This window comes from Oikopleura dioica, chromosome PAR (assembly GCF_907165135.1).
Source record: "Oikopleura dioica chromosome PAR, OKI2018_I68_1.0, whole genome shotgun sequence".
In the NCBI taxonomy this organism is placed as follows: Eukaryota; Metazoa; Chordata; class Appendicularia; order Copelata; family Oikopleuridae; genus Oikopleura; species Oikopleura dioica.
Genome location: NC_137293.1, coordinates 9891986 through 9910389, shown reverse-complemented (window position 1 = coordinate 9910389; position 18404 = coordinate 9891986). Strand labels below are relative to the sequence as shown.

The 18404-nt window shown below is 39.9% G+C and overlaps 6 protein-coding genes across 7 annotated transcripts; 3 read left to right on the top strand and 3 right to left on the bottom strand.

Annotated features, from left to right (window-relative positions):
• Window positions 1-10: 10 nt before the first annotated feature.
• Window positions 11-917, bottom strand: LOC145703848 (pyroglutamyl-peptidase 1-like). The gene is made up of 3 exons (XM_081781246.1): window positions 344-917; window positions 221-287; window positions 11-137 (listed from the first exon to the last, which is right to left on the bottom strand). The coding sequence occupies exons 1-3, from the start codon at window positions 562-564 to the stop codon at window positions 51-53; spliced, it is 375 nt and encodes a 124-aa protein (XP_081637372.1). The 5' UTR covers window positions 565-917; the 3' UTR covers window positions 11-50.
• Window positions 918-1007: 90 nt separating this feature from the next.
• On the bottom strand, window positions 1008-4658 carry LOC145705587 (cAMP-dependent protein kinase type II regulatory subunit-like). Its single transcript, XM_081783070.1, has 12 exons — window positions 4474-4658; window positions 4159-4230; window positions 3801-3880; window positions 3572-3691; window positions 3389-3527; window positions 3205-3345; window positions 3079-3162; window positions 2942-3025; window positions 2798-2890; window positions 2658-2749; window positions 2446-2547; window positions 1008-1910 (listed from the first exon to the last, which is right to left on the bottom strand). The coding sequence occupies exons 1-12, from the start codon at window positions 4606-4608 to the stop codon at window positions 1853-1855; spliced, it is 1200 nt and encodes a 399-aa protein (XP_081639196.1). The 5' UTR covers window positions 4609-4658; the 3' UTR covers window positions 1008-1852.
• Window positions 4659-8528: 3870 nt separating this feature from the next.
• Window positions 8529-10055, top strand: LOC145703596 (putative tRNA(His) guanylyltransferase). The gene is made up of 6 exons (XM_081780978.1): window positions 8529-8683; window positions 8750-8871; window positions 8940-9003; window positions 9140-9223; window positions 9367-9404; window positions 9562-10055. Exons 1-6 carry the CDS (start codon window positions 8631-8633, stop codon window positions 9696-9698), a joined length of 498 nt encoding a protein of 165 aa, XP_081637104.1. The 5' UTR covers window positions 8529-8630; the 3' UTR covers window positions 9699-10055.
• A 104-nt stretch (window positions 10056-10159) lies between these two features.
• LOC145703595 (calcium uniporter protein, mitochondrial-like) lies at window positions 10160-12209 on the top strand. 2 transcript variants are annotated; one of them, XM_081780976.1, is made up of 8 exons: window positions 10160-10297; window positions 10796-10976; window positions 11018-11145; window positions 11191-11337; window positions 11380-11479; window positions 11531-11784; window positions 11829-11966; window positions 12013-12209. In XM_081780976.1, the coding sequence occupies exons 2-8, from the start codon at window positions 10877-10879 to the stop codon at window positions 12079-12081; spliced, it is 936 nt and encodes a 311-aa protein (XP_081637102.1). In that variant the 5' UTR covers window positions 10160-10297; window positions 10796-10876; the 3' UTR covers window positions 12082-12209. The 2 variants fall into 2 exon arrangements, with proteins under 2 accessions (XP_081637102.1, XP_081637103.1); XM_081780977.1 differs by lacking the exon at window positions 10160-10297 and adding an exon at window positions 10547-10562.
• A 379-nt stretch (window positions 12210-12588) lies between these two features.
• On the top strand, window positions 12589-14610 carry LOC145704054 (uncharacterized). Its single transcript, XM_081781477.1, has 6 exons — window positions 12589-12699; window positions 12864-13474; window positions 13554-13692; window positions 13736-13819; window positions 13865-13966; window positions 14012-14610. The coding sequence occupies exons 1-6, from the start codon at window positions 12694-12696 to the stop codon at window positions 14159-14161; spliced, it is 1092 nt and encodes a 363-aa protein (XP_081637603.1). The 5' UTR covers window positions 12589-12693; the 3' UTR covers window positions 14162-14610.
• Window positions 14611-15755: 1145 nt separating this feature from the next.
• Window positions 15756-17400, bottom strand: LOC145703745 (uncharacterized). The gene is made up of 5 exons (XM_081781137.1): window positions 17216-17400; window positions 16655-16873; window positions 16435-16538; window positions 16110-16391; window positions 15756-15960 (listed from the first exon to the last, which is right to left on the bottom strand). The coding sequence occupies exons 1-5, from the start codon at window positions 17326-17328 to the stop codon at window positions 15821-15823; spliced, it is 858 nt and encodes a 285-aa protein (XP_081637263.1). The 5' UTR covers window positions 17329-17400; the 3' UTR covers window positions 15756-15820.
• Window positions 17401-18404: the final 1004 nt, after the last annotated feature.

The following is an 18404-nucleotide window of genomic DNA, read 5'->3' as shown; positions in this document are numbered from 1 at the left end:
ACAGGGTAGATTCATAACATAAAGAGAAATGGGAATGATGAAAAGAGGAATCACAGAATCGTATCCAGATGAGTAGTAATAATCGACTCGAGGCACTTTGAAACTTCTTCAGAAGTAATTGCTTCAATTTTCGGGACTTTTATCGGCTGTGTATTTTGTACAAAAGAATTTTGACTACGCATTTTTCACTGTCTATTTATAGGAGTATCTGAGCCGTCCCGTGTACAAAAACACATGTTGCTTTCATTTCTAAGCTTTTCCGCAGGCTGGAATAGTAAATGTACTCGCTACAAAAATAAAATTTAGAGAGTTGAAAATTGGAGATGCTCGCTCGCAATTATACCATAAATACAATCCAGCATCGTCTGATGTTTCCAAGCGAGAATTCTGTGCTATTTCGATACATTTCTCATAGTCGAGACTCGTCTTGATCTCTTTTTGTCCATCGACAAATGGGCCCTGCGGTCGTTTCTTTTTCAAAACATCGAGTTTGTCATACGGTCCGTTTTTTGCCTTTGTCTCGATGGATATATTTGGTCTGCATCCGGCTACGCCAACATGCATCACGAAAAGGGGCTCTTCTGGGCTCTGCCAGATCTCTTCTACGCATGCGTCAACTGCTTCGTAGCTTACTTTTCAGGGTTAAAAAGATTCCTCTCTTATATTCATTCTGACTCTCTTTTTCCTCCTTTTCCTTCTACTTCGCGAATCTTCAACTGAATGTCCTGTCGATCCCAGATTTTTGGCAGAAGTTTCACTGCTTCCCAAAACAGGGCTCATCATTTTTACTTCCTTCAGAAAATATCCTGCGTTCCAAATGTTGGAGCCCTGCCCATGAAGGATTTATGTCAAACTGCGTTGCCTTATCTTCTGCTTTCGAGCAAAACGGCCCGTACCCTGTGACAACAACATGCTTCATTCTGAAGTGAGGCTTTTTTGGCGACAATGGAGACTCATTTGTTTTTCGATTTACATAATTTTTGAACGTATATTTTAAAAAATAAATACAGTTTATAATTGGGACTCGTCGACTCTTCAGGCAACGAAGACTTGGTAAGAATACTTGGCCGTAATTGGCATGGTCGATTTTTTTCTCATCAAAAAACATAATAATAATAGTAACGCAGTAGTTAAAAGAAGAGTTATTTGAAACGCCATTATTTTTATTTCGGCAGTTTCAAATTCGCGAGAATGGAACTAAAAGCAGTAAAAAGGGAGAAATCTGCAAAGTAAGAGGGTTGAAAAAATGGAGGGTTTCAAAATATACAACTTATGGAATCTTTGGAATTTTTAGGGGTTTTTTCTTTCGAATTTCTCAGAGGGAGTCTTTGAACAGAGGATTTTTGTTTAGTGCCTATCATGCGGGAAGGTTGGTCTTTGTTGATTTACTCCTGATTCTTTTTTTCAATTGTGGATTAATTGATTAGTTCATCATTTGTATTTGAAGAGTGGATTTGGTTCGGAGGTGTAAATTTTTTTCGTTAAAAATTAAGTTTACTAGGAATGAAGAGCAAACTTATAAATAATTTCATTTTCTAAAATTCATTCATTTTGAGGTTTTGTAGAGCAAGAAAGTTTATCCTCAATCTTTCTTTTATAAGAGCTGATTGATAAACTCTCGAATTAGAATATAACGAATTGCAAACTAGCTATTAGCTACGAGCAATAACTAGTAGCATGGCTACTGTAAGAGTAGTTAAGTATGCTGATATACAAAGTCAATAGTAGTAATAGTAATAATAAAAGTAATAATAATCTTGAAGTAGCAGAGTTTTTTGTAGTTTTTGTTGTGCTGTATATTTTTTGTTATTTTGTCGATTGGCTGGTGCTTGAATAATTATAGACCGTTAGGTTAGTCGCTTGTCTCGGGAGCATCAGAAGCTTCGGAAGCTTCTGCTGGTGGCTTGGAGCTAGAATAGATAGATCCAGCGGGAGTTTCTTGTTGAAAAAAAACGCCACGCGGGTTCAAGACAGAGAGATATGAAGAAAAATATCTTTCTGTCCAATGCTGAACCTCAAAAAAACTCAAAGCATGCAAGGAAAACGGAGGAAAGGGGTAGTTGGACAAGGTTTGTTATGCATAGAACTTGAATGTATTCAGATTTGCTAATGAATCTGAATCGCAAATACTATTGAGTATTTTTATCTATTCAAGGACCAAAAAATAAAATGACGAAAATTTATGTTCCCGCGCGGTTAGGGTGTCTTTACTTTGAAAATTTTACTATTTACAACTCTCGCCGAGCGGGATTCAGGAAGGCAAAATGAGTGAATAACTGTAATACTGTAATTGTTGGGTAAATTCGTTTGATAAGTGAGTGTTTGTGTGTGGGGTGATGTTTATGTGTTTGTGTGGAACTTTTTTGTCAGTTTCATAAAAAGGAACGGCAAAAGACGTTATTGAACGCGCACAGTTGTGTAAAAATTCATTCCAGAGAGACTTACGACACTTGCTCAAGTTCTTTGGCATAAAGATCGACATTTCGCTTCATAATCTCCTTGCAGGGACCGAGGAGACGCTCAAAGGCTTGCACATCCAGACAGCCGCTAGAAAAAATAGTGTTTCATTGTTGATTTAGCGATTTTATGAGTATCCAGTGACGTAAAATCCATGTCAAGGGTGTCAGGGGCTCTATAAATAAATTTCTTTGACTCACCATTTGGTAGCGCCGACAGCTGCGACCGTGACAGCTCTTGGTTTGTCCTGGATCAGCGCCAGTTCGCCGAAGTAACCACCAGTTGAGTCTCGCTGAAGATTTTAGGTTCCATCAGCTCATTCTTTTTGGAAATTTCTTACCTTGATTTCTTTCTCGACGCCATCATCGTCTGTAAGAACATATTTGACCTCGCCCTCCATCACAAAGTAAAAATAGTCGAGCTTAGTGTCGCCCTAAAATAGTCGCGTAATTATCAGAAATGATTTACAATCGTTTAGCAGCACCTGCTGAATGATGATCTCGCCATCTTCGAAGTCTTTTGGCTCCATGGCGTCTGCGACCTTCTGTCGTTCGAATTCTTCCAGCGTCTAGCGAGAAAAAGAAGTAATTAAGACGGAGCTTTTCGGACGGCCTTTCTTACTTGTAAAATATGGACTTGAGAAAGGAATTGTTCATATAGTCTTCTCTTTTTGGCGTTGGCACGTACAATAATTCTAACATAAGTCTGAAATATTTCGTTAGAATAGTTCTTGAAAAGGTCTTGTACCTGTCTGTCAAGGGCCCAAAGGGTTCCTCCGTCAACAGAGGACACTGTGGCAGCACGAGGGGCATTGTACATTAAAGCAAGCTCACCAAAGGAGCCCTGGTTGTCGTAAGAAGCGACTTTCAAATTGTCGCCGTTGATCAACTAAAACTATTGTCAACAGAAGAAAAAAAACCTCTTTCTCAACCTTGTAAACGTCATAATTTCCAGATTCAATAACATAGAAGTTGTCTCCATCATCGCCTTCGTTGATGACGTTTTCGCCTGGCTGGCAGACATGTTCGAACATGGCATCGAGAACTTGGTTGAATTGGTCTTTATCCAGTCTTAAATTTGACTTTAGCTTGAGGAGTCCATCATCGCGTCTTACCTGTTGAAGAGGAGGACTTTTTGGCAGGCGGCGATGAGTCGGTTTCGCTGTTCATCGGATTTGGGATTAACTATTCTTTCTTCGGCATCATCGTCCTCGTCATCTTTATCTGGATCATAACTAAAACAGCCGATTACAGTTTATATAAGCGGGTAGCACCAGAACTCTACGTAAGCTTGTGCGAAGTAATTTACTAATATCTACAATTAAAGTAGTTTTAAACACTCACCCTTCGGCAGAAACTGACTTTCTTCGGCCGTACTTTTGCTTCTCTCTCATTCTTCTGAGGAATTCTTCGTCTTCTGGCATCTAAAAACGGAATAAAAATGGATAAATATAGCTCCCTCGTGATTCTAAGATCATAAAACAGAGCGCTCAACCATGAAACGCCGAGATGATCCTAGATTGAGATAACATCCCCTCAAAGAACCGCCTTTAGCGCTTATCAATTAATTGTGGGCATCAGAACTAAGCACTTCTATAATCCGTCTTTGTATGAATCTTTCAAAAATAGACGAATACGATGGTTATTCTTTGATTTTCTGGCTAATATCGTTCATATAATGGTAATAAGGGGCCGAACTTACGTCTTCGTCGTCTTCGTCCTCTGGCTGCTCGAAATTAACCTTCGATCCGGAGCTCATTTCTTCTCTACTTTCCTAAAAGCCTCTGTAATAAGTATTTACTTCCAAACGCTCGGCTACTTTCGCCGCTCGGCTTATTATAAGTATCTAATTCTCGCTGGATTCTACATAGAGCCGACGTGTGTGCTACACTCAGTCTAGCTCCGAAATCCATCAGCCGATTCGGGATCGTCATGAATAATATATACAAAAATACACCGATTTAAATAGAATGCTGGCCAAGAAGAATAACACAGAAAATTATTGATGAAAACGAACCTTGAGCTTTGTGAAGTACTCAGCAGCCATGCCGACGACATCATCGGGCTGTTCTCGTAGGACTGTGACGACAAAATCTTGCATCAGCTGCTGGAGCCCTTGCGGGATCGGAATGTCTGGTCGTGGATCACCCATTTCGAATCAATTTCTGAACAGAATTTTTTTTAACCGACGGTTCGAAACGGTAAAAGCGCGAAGATTTCCAGGAAAGAATTTATCTAGAGAGCGCTGTTATTTTTTCTTTCTCGAAAAGTTCTTCTCACTAGAATAAAAAATGACGAGCTGAGTGACAAAGACGGTCATTCTGATGGACACAAAGGGTGGAATCGATGCACAATGGACCTTGTCTCAAGTGGACAAGTGCTAAGATAAGCTCCAAGCGCTTGTATCGATTTTCATAATTTAAAAACAAAGATAAAGATAACCCCCCTTTTAATGAAAGTCTTATATAAACTGTTCTATTTTGCTCTAATCTACGGGGCGTTATTTGGTCAGTCCCACGGGCGTTCGATAAAGGGTTAGCTACGTTTGCCCAACAATTATCCTTTTTTCTTCAAATTTCAACCGTTTTACCATCTTCCGGCGGTTCGAGTATTTGCTCTAGCGCAGTAAAAGTGACCCAGAGGCTCTGGGCCAGAGCGCGTGTACTCAAACATCAACGGGGCATCATCTTCCAGCTGGTCAAATTTGAACAGTATCTTACAACATATCTTAACATGATATCTAGGGTTATATATTTTCCTAGAATCTGAAATGAAAATTTCCCAAGTCGCCAAAATCAATGCTCCTCCTTGATTGCACCTTTTTAGATTTGATACACGCGAAATCGATTTGAGCCCGTTTGATTCTGTATCCCAAGTCTGTAATTATTCAAGAGCCCCAGTTTATCGTTTCTTCTTCCTATATCTATATTTTCTCTTTTGTAAAAAAGGAAAATGAAATCAATTTCGGGAATGAAAAGAAGGGAGAAAAACCGCTCGAGGAGGCCAGCTTTAGGCAGAAATAAACTCTGAATAATGAAATTTACATCCACTAATTGGCGGCGTTCGACAAGTGCAGCGACACCAGCCGGAGGCAAATTGCATCCTCTTTTCGCCAGTTATCAGACTGAATACTATTCGAACTCAAATTTGAAGTCCTCCCCGGAGTTCGCAAAGAAAGAAAAATGCCCGGCGCGCACTGCATTAAAAATAATTCTCACTCGCCTCGGGAGAAAAGACCTCCGGCTGGTGCTTACGCAGACGCCTTTGAAATAATTTTCTCTCTCTCAGAAGCAGAGGGATGAAAAGATTATCGAGCATTAGGAGATGAATGGCGAGAGAGCTAATCCCTCGCCGTTGGATTCATTCTGGGTTCTATAGAACGCATTATTTTTTCATGCAGTCATGTTTTTCCAATCGGCCAAAGCACTTTTTCGCCATCAAAAATGACTTTTTAGGGTTTTTTTTAAGAGTCTCATATTGATAAGTTTACTCTAATTGGGAAGAATGTCATTATCGGATGACATGGAAAATTCATGATCTTAAAAATAAATTAACCGATCGACAGATATCTCTAATTTTATACAGACTGTACTAACACTATACGTCTGCGTATGAGTTTTTTCTATATAAAAAGTACCGATGGGAAGATTCTTTATTCAGGACTTCTTTAGTAGAATCTCTTTAGTGTGAATATTTCTCTGCAAGAATAATTAGTTTTTGATATGGAAAAACGAGTGAAGGAAAAAATGACAGCTTCTTTTTGGAAATTCGTTGATTTTTTAGTGCGTTGAATGACTATTTACAAATGAAGGTGAAATGACGTCGTGCTCAAATGCCGCGGGTCAGGGGCCACTTGGGACTGGCGGAATAATACTGACGCTTTTCTTGCAACGAGCGAGAGCGCGCGCGCCCGGGGCAAGAAGCGCACGAGCCTTAGGCGGCTCCTTGTCGCTCTCTGCAGCAATCAGCAATCAAAATGACCACACGCGCAAATTGAGGGCTTTTATCGCTCATTTTCAGAAGTTTAATAGGACCACCTTTTCAAATACGAAAAATACTCTTTACTCCAAGCCAGAAAAGAATCTGTATTTTGTATTTAAAAATAATGGAAGTCGCCAGAAATAACGGACCAAGAAAACGTCAAATTAAGGGAATGGTTAAAGATAAGGCTACTTAAACTACAGAGGAATTTGTGTGCCCAATTCAAGTGCTTGGGCAAACAAGTATAAATGTTCCTGAATCGATCTTAATTCTGTAGAAATCGGACTCGATGAAAGAAGTCTTCCAGACTCTCTTTTCTTGTCGAGATTAAAATGAACAGTATTTGTAAATGGCTTGATATTTGAGCTGGAATCTCTGAAGTGCTTTGCGAAATTGTCAGAGCTGTCAATAGCTGGATTTGGCTCATCTTTTTAGAACGAGCTCAATATTTGCCTAGCCATGCTTCGTGAAATTCGAACAATCGAATTGACCGAAGATAGTGCTGAACACAAGTAAAAGTGTTTCAGTTACGCGTTTTTTCAGGGGGATACTCTGTAAATTTGACTACTTATTTGGCTGGGAAAGGCTAAAAGAACTTTCAGGACCCAGGCTGACTCAGGTTTTCTACACATTTCTCCAGCCCCAGATAGCGTTTTTTAAGCTTGAAAATACAAGGCTATCACTATTCCTTAAAAAATTAAATCCAATTTTTCATATAAATAGATGGAATGAAGCATTATCAATTGTTAGAATTGATAAAATAATCAATAATAATTGATAAGTATTTTTTCTTATTTTCTTTCTGTTCGCGAAGGCTTCTTTTTATCTCTATCAAAGCTGTTGAGAATTAATAAAAATCAGCATTTTCAGTTCATGTTCACTGAGTTTCAGTTTCGGTCTTTTTTCAATTTTTCTCTGTGGATTGGGCGCGCCGCTGGTCAACGCTCTGCGCCGCTTGGCCAATCAATTTTTTACTTTTTTACTTGTTTCACTCCCTCCTCTCCATTCAAGCCCAAATTATAAAATATTTATATCGTTAGATCAAAGATCACAGAGATAAAGAAATAAACCCTTCAGCCGCCCGAGGCGCGAAAAAAGCGCGAAACGAAGAAACAAAAGAAAAAAGCGTGAAAGAAAAATCATGGCCAAGTCCAGGTTCGAATACGTCCGCGATTTTGAAGAAAATGACCAAGTTCTGAAGCAATGCTACATTGGTAAGCAGTAATAGAGATGATATTTAGGACCTAGACTCAGGTTTTCTTAGCTAAGCTAACTAATCAATTGATAGATGAAAATGACTTCTGCGGAGCAAAATCGGGACCCCAATATTTTTTGTGCTGATCTTGTAGCGCAGGTTCTGAGGAGTCGATTGGTATAATTTTTATGTGTCCAAGCAACGAAATATCTCTAATTCTAGTGCTTAAAGTACCTGAAAATGTCAGGTCATGTCCCCCTGTATCTCCGAAAATTCTCAGAAATATAAAGAGATTTTGGTATCGTTGGAAAGCTCAGCTCAAACTGATTATGAGCACTAGTTGCGCAATTAAAAATTCCGAAAAAAATTTTTTTGAGAAAAGTTTTTGTCCCAAAAAATTTTTTTTTCGTCGAAATTTTTTCTTGCACACCTTGTGCTCATAGCCAGTTTGAGCTGGGCTTTCTAACGATGCCAAAATCTCCATATATTTCTGAAAATTTTCGGAGATACAGGGGGACATGCCCATTTTTCAAAGGGGGGCCTTATGACGTCATAGATGATGACTCAGACCCTTAAAACTATACCATTCGACTCCTTAGGAGTTGCTCTATCTAATGAGCACAAGAAATATGGGGGTTAGAATTTTGCTCCGCAGAAGTGATTTTCACGTATCAATTACTGAATAGATTAAAAATTAATAAAAACCATTGTAAAATTATAAATTAACCTCCTGCGCGTAAATTGTGTACTTGTGCGTATAAACTACTCTCAAAAAGTATTATCGCAAATTACACAGCTTTATTGGATGTTTTATAGTACTACGTATCGATGGCTCCAACTTCCATCGTTTCTCCGAAAAGCATCATTTTACGAAACCAAATGACGAGCGAGCCCTCAGAATACGGGAATAAACAACTATTTCTCTGAAGTAAAAGACGCTATTTTCTCGTTTGCGTATCCCCAATTAAAGATTGGCTAATCGAGCTGCCTTGGGAGTTATGCAAATCTTGCCCGACTGTACGATCGCGTATGGGCAATCTGACGAGTACAGGCAGGGCTTAATCAAGACGCTCATAATGGCGCGTTAATTAATGGTAGAAAAAAGCCAACTAAAAAGTTTCGTGCTCCGGCCGGACACGTCAGTTCACGGCCGTCGTCGACAAAAACTCGTTTCATTAGCCGTCTCCAAGTTCACCGCTGTCTATCAGTTCTACTGGGCGCACTTCTTCCCCAACACAGGTTGGGACAACCTTATTCAATTAACAGAAAGCGTATATCTGTGTAGCTAAATGCTGTCCCCTGGAAAGCGCTACTGTACCCAGCTGTCTTTGATGGGCGACTGGTCCTCTACCCGACTGAGAAAATACTAAGGTAATGAATTGATAATTACGATTCTGCTTCGCCGCTGGGTTGAAATTTACTCTCTCTTTTGGGGGAATAAACGCTGGGGCGTTGAAAATGACCTCCCCCAGGAACGCAGTAGGGTGTGAATCCATTTTGTATTTAGAGATTATCTCGCGTGGAGACAGGTCGATTGTCACATCAACAACCTTTACAACACCACCTTCCATGCGCTGATCCAGAAACAAGGAAAGTTCCTCTATCTATTCTTCATAAAATTGCCCATCGTTTCGGGCCGGTTGCTCTAAAAATTGACCTTTCTGAGGATTATATTTTTCTCGAGTTTTCTATTTTCTCTATTAAAGAATTCCCTTTGAAGAACTTGTGAACAGGTTTGACGCCGAGCGAGTCTGAAAAGCGCCTCTCAAAAACTCTCTCAAAGGGATCAGGTCTCTAAAATCGTTGGACAAAAAAGGAAGAGCTGTTGAATGTCTGACTTTTTACTCCATGAGAGCGTGTTATAGTCGTAAAGCGCGTAGCTGATGGTCCGAGTAAACTCGGGCTGCAACAATGCCAATGTTTATTGACCTGTGAAAAAGGAAAAGAATGAGATCCTGTTCCAATTAGGGATCAATTATAATGACGAGAAGGAAATATTCAAAAAGGGATCGGTTCTTATTGGAGCTGAAAATAGAAAGGACCGTTTGAAACATGAAAACTCGTAGCGACTCGTAAAGAGGCTTGCTCGGGATATTGATTGATTAATCCTTTGATGAGATGTTTCAAACATTATCAGGAGGATGAAGGAGAAATAGACTCTTGGGAAGCCCATACGAGCGAAGAAAAGAAGCACTTGCAGAAGCGTCAAGTTCTAGTGCTGCACGTCGACATCATAAAAGACTCATTTTGGGAGAGATATCCGAACCTGTTATTGCCGTTAGATGAGGTCAAGAAAGCCAGAAAAAGACAGTTAGGAGCTGCAAATGACTGTAATAAAAATGAATGACGTAAAATTACGTTTTTAAGGGTCTTCCTTGATTGCATTTTTACTGGACTAAAGCCCCCTTTTTTCGAATAATCAGCATTTCTGTAGCAATTTAAGCTCGAGCAAATCAATCAACTCGCCGGGAATTACAGTTATTCCTCGAGGCAAGCTTCGAACGTCAAAAACTTGATAGAGATCATCGATCGATCCAATTATATTTTCACATCTTTGTTCCAGCCACAGCTACTCGCCTTGCAGCTTGACACTTACCTTATCACTTATTTTTAAGGCTTGTATAGAGACCAGCTAGTTTAAGAGGATATTAACACGATAGTTAAGGTAATTCTAGATCAGAGTTTTTAATACAGATTTATTTACGATTTATGAAAGAAGAGAATACCAATAGTAAAAGAAAGTTAGTCGTTACTTCGTTCAACGGTCCGTTTGCAGAAACATAAAGCTTCATCTTGTCCGCATATTTACTTAATTACCAGCGCGTGTGTATTTTCAGACAAGAGCTCTTTCATTCACCTAAAAGCTTTTATCCATTCCAGCGAGAACTGATCCCGAAATTGCCTTTTTTTCTTTATCTTTTAATACACAGGTACTTATTAAGCCGCTCTTATTATTTGAAAGACCTGCCTAGTGAATCATTTGATTACTTGAGTCAAGTTTTTTTTATTACACTTGATAATTGTTGTTAAAATTGTTGAAACAGCGCGAATAAACTTTTTTCAATATTGAACTCATTGATAATTTAGCACATTTCGCCCCCGCTCTCAAAGTGAAGACAAAAAAGAAACTCCCGTAGTTCTTCTTCTTTACAATCGTTTTTAGTCATCCTACCCCAACACAAGCGCACAAAAAATCACAAAAGAAAGGAATTCGCCAAGAAAACATAGAGGAAACTAAAAGAAAATGAGGCCGTCAATTTTGGCAAGAAGAATCAATTTTTTGCAAAAGTCGGGAAGAAATTTAGCTGAATTAAATTTTCGCCACGGTCTTCCAGTAATCACAGGTAGAAACCAGTCTTTCTTCAGTCGTAAAACCTGTATTTAGTAAGCTTGCCATCTCGAAACGAGCCGGTAAGCTTCACCTGTCGCCCTGTGACGGGAACCATTGGAGACCTTCTTGAGCAAATCAAGGAAGAAGATCGTGGCGTAGATCACGCTGCTATTTATGCTCAGGTTCGTCATTTTCGTCATTCCTTCTTTTCTAATTAAATATATTAGGGCGAGATTCGTCTAGCCTCCGCAACGACTATCAGCCAGCTCCTGACGATGGGCGACTTCCAGCTTCGAATCAACGACATCCGTCATCAAATTCAGCTCCCAGATGATCAAATCGCCCGGTTGCTACTTGTCAATGAAGACAACGAGGTAAGTCTTCCCTCGAACAACTCCTCATAATGATGAGCTTAGATGGCAGCTATCAAGCAACTTGTCCACTCGCTTCACTCATCGCTCGGAATCGCCGAATTCCAGTTCCAACACCATAAGAAGCTTACTGCCAAACGAGATGGTAATGAAAGATATTTCATCTAAAACAAGTAGATGCTAATTTTAACATTAGAAATCATGGAAAAGTTGAAGAAGTGCCAACTCGTCAAGCAAAAAATCGACGAGGATGCGATTATATTCTCGAGCAGAATGCACACCGGAGCAATGATTGGAATGAGCGTTCTCTGGGGAATCATGGCCAGATTGACTTGGTGGGAGTATTCTTGGGACGTGATCGAACCCGTAACGTTTTTCGTCACTTATGGTGGAGCGATTTGCTGTTATACCTTTTATCTGGCGACAAAGACACTACCTGACTATGAAGACGTAAGAAATCGCCTTTTCACACGCGCTCTTCAATTATATCTTAGATGACGAATAGATGGCAACTTTTGAAAACCCATAAGCTTTCAAAGAAGCGTGGTTTTTCAATTGAAGAATATAACACTCTATCTCACGAATATGCTCTTGTATGTGAGCAAATTGACCGTCTTGAAGACGAGTTACAGGTATATGAAGACCATTATTCATTCAGTTTCAAACTTATCATTTTAGCTTTTACTGACAGAAGAAGCCGAGTACGAAGACGATGCCGAAGCAACGGACTCATTCCTCGACTTTTAACGACTTTATGAGTCTTAATTCTGTATATTTCCCGACATGAATTTCCAGAGATGCTTCCATCTGAAAACACTAGAATCGAATGGCACAAAGCTTGTTCTAATAAAATATTTTTATTGCAATTAAAAAAATTGTTTGATTGATTCTCAGCTGTAGAAAATGCGTTCTTAAAAATAAATAACAGAAGGCTGCTCTATGAGCTGTTCTACAAAGAGCCTCTTCGATGTTATAAAAACAATAACGAAATCAACCTGACTCAAAGAAAAATAATCCGTTGATATAAATTGATACAAATTTTGAGCTGATCTTTGCGTCATATTCAAAATATCTTTGACACATATTCAGAACATCATACTCTCGTCAATTGCGATCTCGTAAACGCTTACAAGCTAACACGTAAACATGTACAAATATCGTCTGAATTTCCCCTCTCAAAAATAGTACTTTTGATCGTAATGAATATTTGGCGCTAGCGAGCTATTCTTGGTGGTGGTGGAGCGCGGCGTTGTGCGGCGCGTTCGCGCTCTGAAAGTCATCCCTCGGCGTAAAGTTAATCGTCATAACGCCAACTGCGACTAAATCGAGAAGAGCAGGAAAAAACAGAGCGAAGTTACGATGAAGGTAATTTTATTCAGAGACTTAAAAAATAGAACAGAGCATTTGCTGTATTTGTTTTGTTTTGTTTTAACGTGTTAATCTGAAACGAATTTAAATAACAGAATCCAGAAATTATTGATATTAGTTGCATTTTTTAGATTTTCGACCAATTTTATCAATTTTTCTAGTTACTCGCCCCGTTAATAGCATCATCAGCAGTAGTACACGCAAATTTCTGGGATGGAGTCGAAGAACAGAATCACAGCACCTGGTATTCGGAAACAAACGTTGGTTTTTCCTCTGAAAACGACCCGGAAATGATCGCAGAAGCGACCCTAGACAGTGAACCCGACGATTTCCTCTCTACAGCTCTCATGGCGCGAGGAAAACGACAAAAGAAACCAAAGGGTTACTTGATTGATCAAGCCTGGTCGGACTACGATCTCAAAGCAGAACTTCTTCTTTCACAAATCTACCCAGGCTACGAAGCTGATCCAGATTTCCAAATGAACAAAGCCGAAATCCAGGCGGAAGATGCTCGAATCTGCAGTGCGGGTGTTGATCCTGTTAAGGGCCAGCCCGTTAAATGCTCGACCGACGAGAGAATGGGATTGAGTGCGCCGGTGACACCATTCCAGACCGCACCACGAAAATTCAGACAGCTGAAGCTGATGGTAATCTTCCTCCAGAAAGAGCCCGGATTCGGAAAATACTGCTACTACGGATGCTACTGCTTGCCAGAAGGTGCCCACGATCTCAGTGGCGGCGGATATGGAGAACCTGTCGATAGAATTGACAGGTAAAAATTTCTTCCGAAAAATATTGTCTAAATCATTTTAAATATTCACGAGTCCCTTGATTAATAACATTGATTTCAGAACATGCAAACAATTCAACCAGTGCTACTCATGTGCCAAACTTGGAAACGGAAAGCTTGAAGGAACCAGTGAAGAATGTATTGGAGAGTACACAAAGTACAGATTCAAGCTTCTCGAAGATGAAGAAACTGGCGAAAAGGTACCTGGAATTGTAAATATAATTTATGCAACGATTTTCTTAGACCATCCAATGCCGAAACAAACCCGGATCGTGCGCACGGCACATTTGCGAGTGCGACAAACGAATGGCCGAAGATTTGTCAAGGGTAAGTTGTTATCGTTATCTGTCAGTTTTGTATACGGAAACATAGTACGAAGACGAGTGGGATGTTACTTACCACACAGGAAGAAACAATGGCGAGTGGAAGTACGCTGACAACTGCAGAAAGAAGGGTCTTGGAAGATACACAAAGGTAGAGACACGTTTTTAAGTTGACAGGGATTAAGTAACTGTTCAGCCTGAAACATGCTGCGGCGATGAGTTTCCAGACATGCGACCAAAGCAGGGAGGGAAAGAGTGCTGCGGAAGCCAGCCCTGGGATCCCTCTCGCCAGTTGGATCGCCAGTGCTGTCCAGATGGACGTGTCCGCCCGAACGGATATTGCTAAGCATATATTTGAGAAGAGTTATCATAAGTAACTCTGATGCCTTTGACCGCTCATTGGCCTAAAGAAGAGCGGTAACTGGTAGTCAAGTGACTTTTGATGCTTGTTTTTTCAAAAAAATCGCTCGCCGATATTTTTATACGTCCAAAAAAGCGGCGTTCGATTTTCTCAAATACCTGTAATCATGAAGTCCTCGAGGACTTTTGAAAATTTGCACACTTTTGTATAGACTAGCACTTTGCACAAAAACTAGAACCGTTTTAAACCAAAATAACAAGCTGCAATGGCCCCTGGAACAATTTGCCGGAGCCAAGTCGCCGAAAAAATGACGAAGCAACATCATTTGCGATCAAAAAAACACAACGACGCTGCCCAAAAAATTTTTGAATCATCACTTTCATTCTATGCACTGTACATTTTGTCTAAAGTTGAATAAATATTTTAATTTTTAACTCGTGGAGAATTCTTGACAATTTGCAGGTATTTTATTGAGGGGAGGAATGTTGTCGAAAAGATGTTGATGACGAGAGTAATAAGGGTGGAAACGGTACGGAATATCCATCGTGGTTTGTGGAGTTGGAGACGAGAGTCTGCGGAATGTTCTCTTGGTATGAACAGGGAAACCAAAGAAGAATTCGCTTGGTCTTTGATGCTGTCTCATTTTTCGTCAGTGGTTACGGTTTTAATCTAAAACTTGAAGATCTTGAGAAGTTACCGTTGCAGCATCACTCCAAATAACAATACAGAATTTGGGTCAGTAAATTAAAAACGCGTCTTTTCAGCCACAAATTTATGCCCGAGAAAGTGCGTCTTATCCACGTGTTATTGAAATTTTTGAATTTCTGGAGGGTCGATTTTCCTGAGAGCAAGAATGAAATCATCAAGCCAATTTTGTGGAATTTCACTGGGTCAAAATTGGCGTTGCAATTTCAAACTTGCTATTCAGCAAGTTGTTAATGAAAATCAACGGGGCGACGTAAAATTGGCGGCGACGCAAAGTGTCAAGAGAGAACCTATCATTCAGAGCTATGAGTTCATGATAGATACCGTCTTGACCACCTCGAGTCCCGATTTACTTGTTTCATTGCCTCTTTGCCTCTATCTAGGTCTCCCTAGAACACGCCAACGATAATATTTGCTGGCTATCGATCTAAGCGGCACTGGGTGCGAAAATTAATGAAACGATTTTGCTTCAACATTTTGTTAATTTCTATCAATTTTTCAATAAAATCGAAGGAACAAGATACAGTTACCGACCTCGTAATTTACAAATTCCATTCGTCAGAAAATTGCTGAGAGAATGCAGTAAATGGGAGTTATCAGTAAATGCCCACTGCGTGTCCAATGTAGGAGATTGTCAAGTGTCTCATTGTCGATAAGCCTAAGCACGAACGTGCTTGATGGCCTTGCTGACCCAACTCAGTCGCCTAAGCCGGCTTCTAACGTTTTTCCAAGATAAACACACTGCATCTGTCAAAAGTTTAAAAAATTCTCGAGAACATAATAACACGTTACTTATCAAAATAAACTTCCAATGCTCGAAAAAATTCAACGAAAAAAAGGTTCTATAAAACGAATTTTATTTTTCTAGCAGTTAAAAGTGCAGTTCTGATTTCGCCTGCAAAGGTGATCACATGTCGATTGTTTTCAGTTGCAAGAAAATCAGGAGGAAAGAATCAATCGAGAAAGAGCTTCAGTAGGATCCGGAAAGTCGTGTTTCTCGGCCAAGATATCGTCCTCTTCATCTTCCCAGGTGGAGAAATCGGACTCGATACTGGTGCGGTCGTCAGCAGTGATGTCTCCTAAAAATTCATCTTGATTATCAAAAATTTCACAGCTTTCATAAATTCGGAACCGCCTCTTGTATATATTGACGCGATAGTGGGCAGTGAGATCGAGGGCTTTTAGTCAAAGTCGTAAAGTTTAGAACTTCTTTTGGTTTTTTACTCACCATCCGCAAAGGAATCGTAACCAGACTCAATGCCAGAGTGATCGATTTTAGAAACTCCTTCGTCTTCTGGAATCTTCGATTCTTCATTTTCCTCTTGCTTGGGCTCTCCAGGTTCCGTTTTAGATTCAACATCTTGTTCTGGAGGAACTGAGAAAGCACCGAAGACAGGAATGGTCACTTCAGTCGGAACACAAGCAGTTCCATTTTCTTCTGGATCGATAGAAACAACATTGCCCTCTTTGTCAAAGATAGGGTTTCTGTTGATAAAGCTCCTGAATTCATCTAAAAGCAAAACTACAGTAGAAATATTAACGATTCAACGCACCGTTGTTAACTGGCACCAGCCTTGTCGATGCTTTGTCCATGTCGTAAGTAACCTCTTTGATCTCGACTTGGTTAATGATCGACAGGTTTGCGGTCAGCACGAATCTTAAAAAGTTTTATTTTTCGGAAATTGTCCTCGTGACCTTTTAAAATTTTACACACGTTCAATTGATTAAATTAAAAGCTCGATTCTGCTCATTTTTGCTCGAAAAAGACCTTACCGTGTCTGCAAATTCATGAAAAGCTGCCCCTCTTCCCAGTAAAATCTTCTTGTCGTCTTCAATTCGGTAGTCTTCAAGTTCTGCAGATCAGATCTAGTCGAGCCAGGGCAAGAAACTTGTGGCTGAGCTTCAGAAGTGATCGTCATCGCTGGTTCTTCATTCCCGAATCCTTGAAGCGAGTAAACTTGCTCAGAGAAGAGAGGAACTTCCAACGTGAATCTGAATTTTCTTTTCAAGTAAACTGGATTTGAAGGGTTCTAGCGGACGTTGATTTTGATAGTTGCAATAAATTTAACTTCGGTAATAACTTTCGATCATAATTTTAATCCGCGGTCTATAATAAAATTCAAGCACTAAGTAGTTAAAGCTGATTGACAGCCATGACTCACAGGAGTTCCGACCAAATAAGGAAAAAACACCCCCAAAATGTAAAAAAGAACTATTAAAATATTAGTGTTTCAGATCTCCTTTGTCTCCCTCAAAATAATCATCTACGGTTTTCTGAAGAATAAATGTATATCTTTCTAAATGTGTATTTCCCCAATAAATATCCTAACTTACCGCAATGATTGAACGGGCTTTCCATCTTCGAACTTGATCTCTGGTTGTCCAGCCTGGCAGATTTTGAACTCGCCATTAGACTGCTTCGAGCTTATCAGCTTTAAGCTCTTCATTATTCTCGGCTCTATTTTTTCTGTCGAGTAAGCTCTCTGGTACTTGAGTAAGTTAGACTGGTGAGCAAGAGAGTAAAATGAAACGAGAGCCGTAAAATTCCATTTCGGTAAATCGTGGGCGGTTGTTAAATGGACAATTGCCCGACAGTGAAGATTTCCGGCCAAGCCCTGGCTTTTGCGGGAAAACTGCCACGCTAGTTTTCATTTTATGAATAACTGCGAACACGGTACTAGTTCGAACCCGTTACGAAAATGATCACATGTCAACGTCGGGGGAAAACCGTGTTTCAAAATAATGTTACATCTGTTTCCAACATAATGCTAACTATCGGCCCGTAATTGCCCTTATTAGCTTGGGTAGTAGATTTATTAGTAGTCAGCAAACGTGGATCTGTTGTTTTTATTGACAATTTGAAATTGCAGGCTAGGTGAAAATTGATGGCAAAAAAATCAAAAAAGGAGGCTCAAGGAGGATTTTCTTTTGATGAATGGTGATCCGTTAATGACACGTAGGGAGAGCCAAGGCACCATCGGAGTAAGCTCGTCTTTGCTTGGGACATCTGTAGGCAACTCACAGAATATTCACGAAAAGTGAGTTGAAGCTCAATAAGACGAACAGTAGAAATCATATTTGGAGTAAAAATAAATGTTACGACTGAGGGAGCCGCACCGGTATGACCGCAACAAGGAAGAAATATAAATTAATGAATAAGAAACATTTAAACAACTTAAAAATTACGTGTTGCTGTTACAGAAGTTAGTTGCCAATATGAAGGGAATTATTTTAGTCATAAAAAATGAGTTGCCTTCCTGTTTGGCACTTTTCTACTGATCCGGAGCTGCCCACGAATACTCTCACATCGGCTACGTCGGCTCCACGGGATTTCATTGAGCTTTTTGAGGGCTAAGCAACGGGCAGGGTTAGCAAAATTGTTGACACGAAAATAAACCACCTGCTTGTACAGTCTCGACCGTCTCCAGATTTGCCAGCCGTCTGCGATTTCTTTTTTCACCAGGTTGAAGAAAATAGTTGACAAAATTCTTTAAACCAGTTTGCATAGTTGCTCGCCCGTTAG

Bases quoted from the DNA above. Each gene is read 5' to 3' on its own strand.
- LOC145703848 (XM_081781246.1), bottom strand. From the start codon at position 564: ATGCATGTTGGCGTAGCCGGATGCAGACCAAATATATCCATCGAGACA. The intron at 288-343 runs GTATAATTGCGA...TTATTTTTGTAG, and splicing joins GATGCTGGATTGTATTTATG to CGAGTACATTTACTATTCCA. The intron at 138-220 runs GGGACGGCTCAG...CAGCCGATAAAA, and splicing joins CAACATGTGTTTTTGTACAC to GTCCCGAAAATTGAAGCAAT.
- LOC145705587 (XM_081783070.1), bottom strand. From the start codon at position 4,608: ATGGGTGATCCACGACCAGACATTCCGATCCCGCAAGGGCTCCAGCAG. The intron at 4,231-4,473 runs GTTCGTTTTCAT...AGAGGCTTTTAG, and splicing joins AGTACTTCACAAAGCTCAAG to GAAAGTAGAGAAGAAATGAG. The intron at 3,692-3,800 runs GTGAGTGTTTAA...CGGCTGTTTTAG, and splicing joins AAGTCAGTTTCTGCCGAAGG to TTATGATCCAGATAAAGATG.
- LOC145703596 (XM_081780978.1), top strand. From the start codon at position 8,631: ATGCAAATCTTGCCCGACTGTACGATCGCGTATGGGCAATCTGACGAG. The intron at 8,684-8,749 runs GCAGGGCTTAAT...CCAACTAAAAAG, and splicing joins GGGCAATCTGACGAGTACAG to TTTCGTGCTCCGGCCGGACA. The intron at 9,224-9,366 runs AAAGTTCCTCTA...CTTGTGAACAGG, and splicing joins GCGCTGATCCAGAAACAAGG to TTTGACGCCGAGCGAGTCTG.
- LOC145703595 (XM_081780976.1), top strand. From the start codon at position 10,877: ATGAGGCCGTCAATTTTGGCAAGAAGAATCAATTTTTTGCAAAAGTCG. The intron at 11,146-11,190 runs GTTCGTCATTTT...TAAATATATTAG, and splicing joins ACGCTGCTATTTATGCTCAG to GGCGAGATTCGTCTAGCCTC. The intron at 11,338-11,379 runs GTAAGTCTTCCC...TGATGAGCTTAG, and splicing joins TTGTCAATGAAGACAACGAG to ATGGCAGCTATCAAGCAACT.
- LOC145704054 (XM_081781477.1), top strand. The intron at 13,475-13,553 runs GTAAAAATTTCT...CATTGATTTCAG, and splicing joins CCTGTCGATAGAATTGACAG to AACATGCAAACAATTCAACC. The intron at 13,820-13,864 runs GTAAGTTGTTAT...ACGGAAACATAG, and splicing joins TGGCCGAAGATTTGTCAAGG to TACGAAGACGAGTGGGATGT.
- LOC145703745 (XM_081781137.1), bottom strand. From the start codon at position 17,328: ATGAAGAGCTTAAAGCTGATAAGCTCGAAGCAGTCTAATGGCGAGTTC. The intron at 16,392-16,434 runs GTGCGTTGAATC...TTTTGCTTTTAG, and splicing joins GCTGGTGCCAGTTAACAACG to ATGAATTCAGGAGCTTTATC. The intron at 15,961-16,109 runs GTGAGTAAAAAA...ATGAATTTTTAG, and splicing joins TTACGATTCCTTTGCGGATG to GAGACATCACTGCTGACGAC.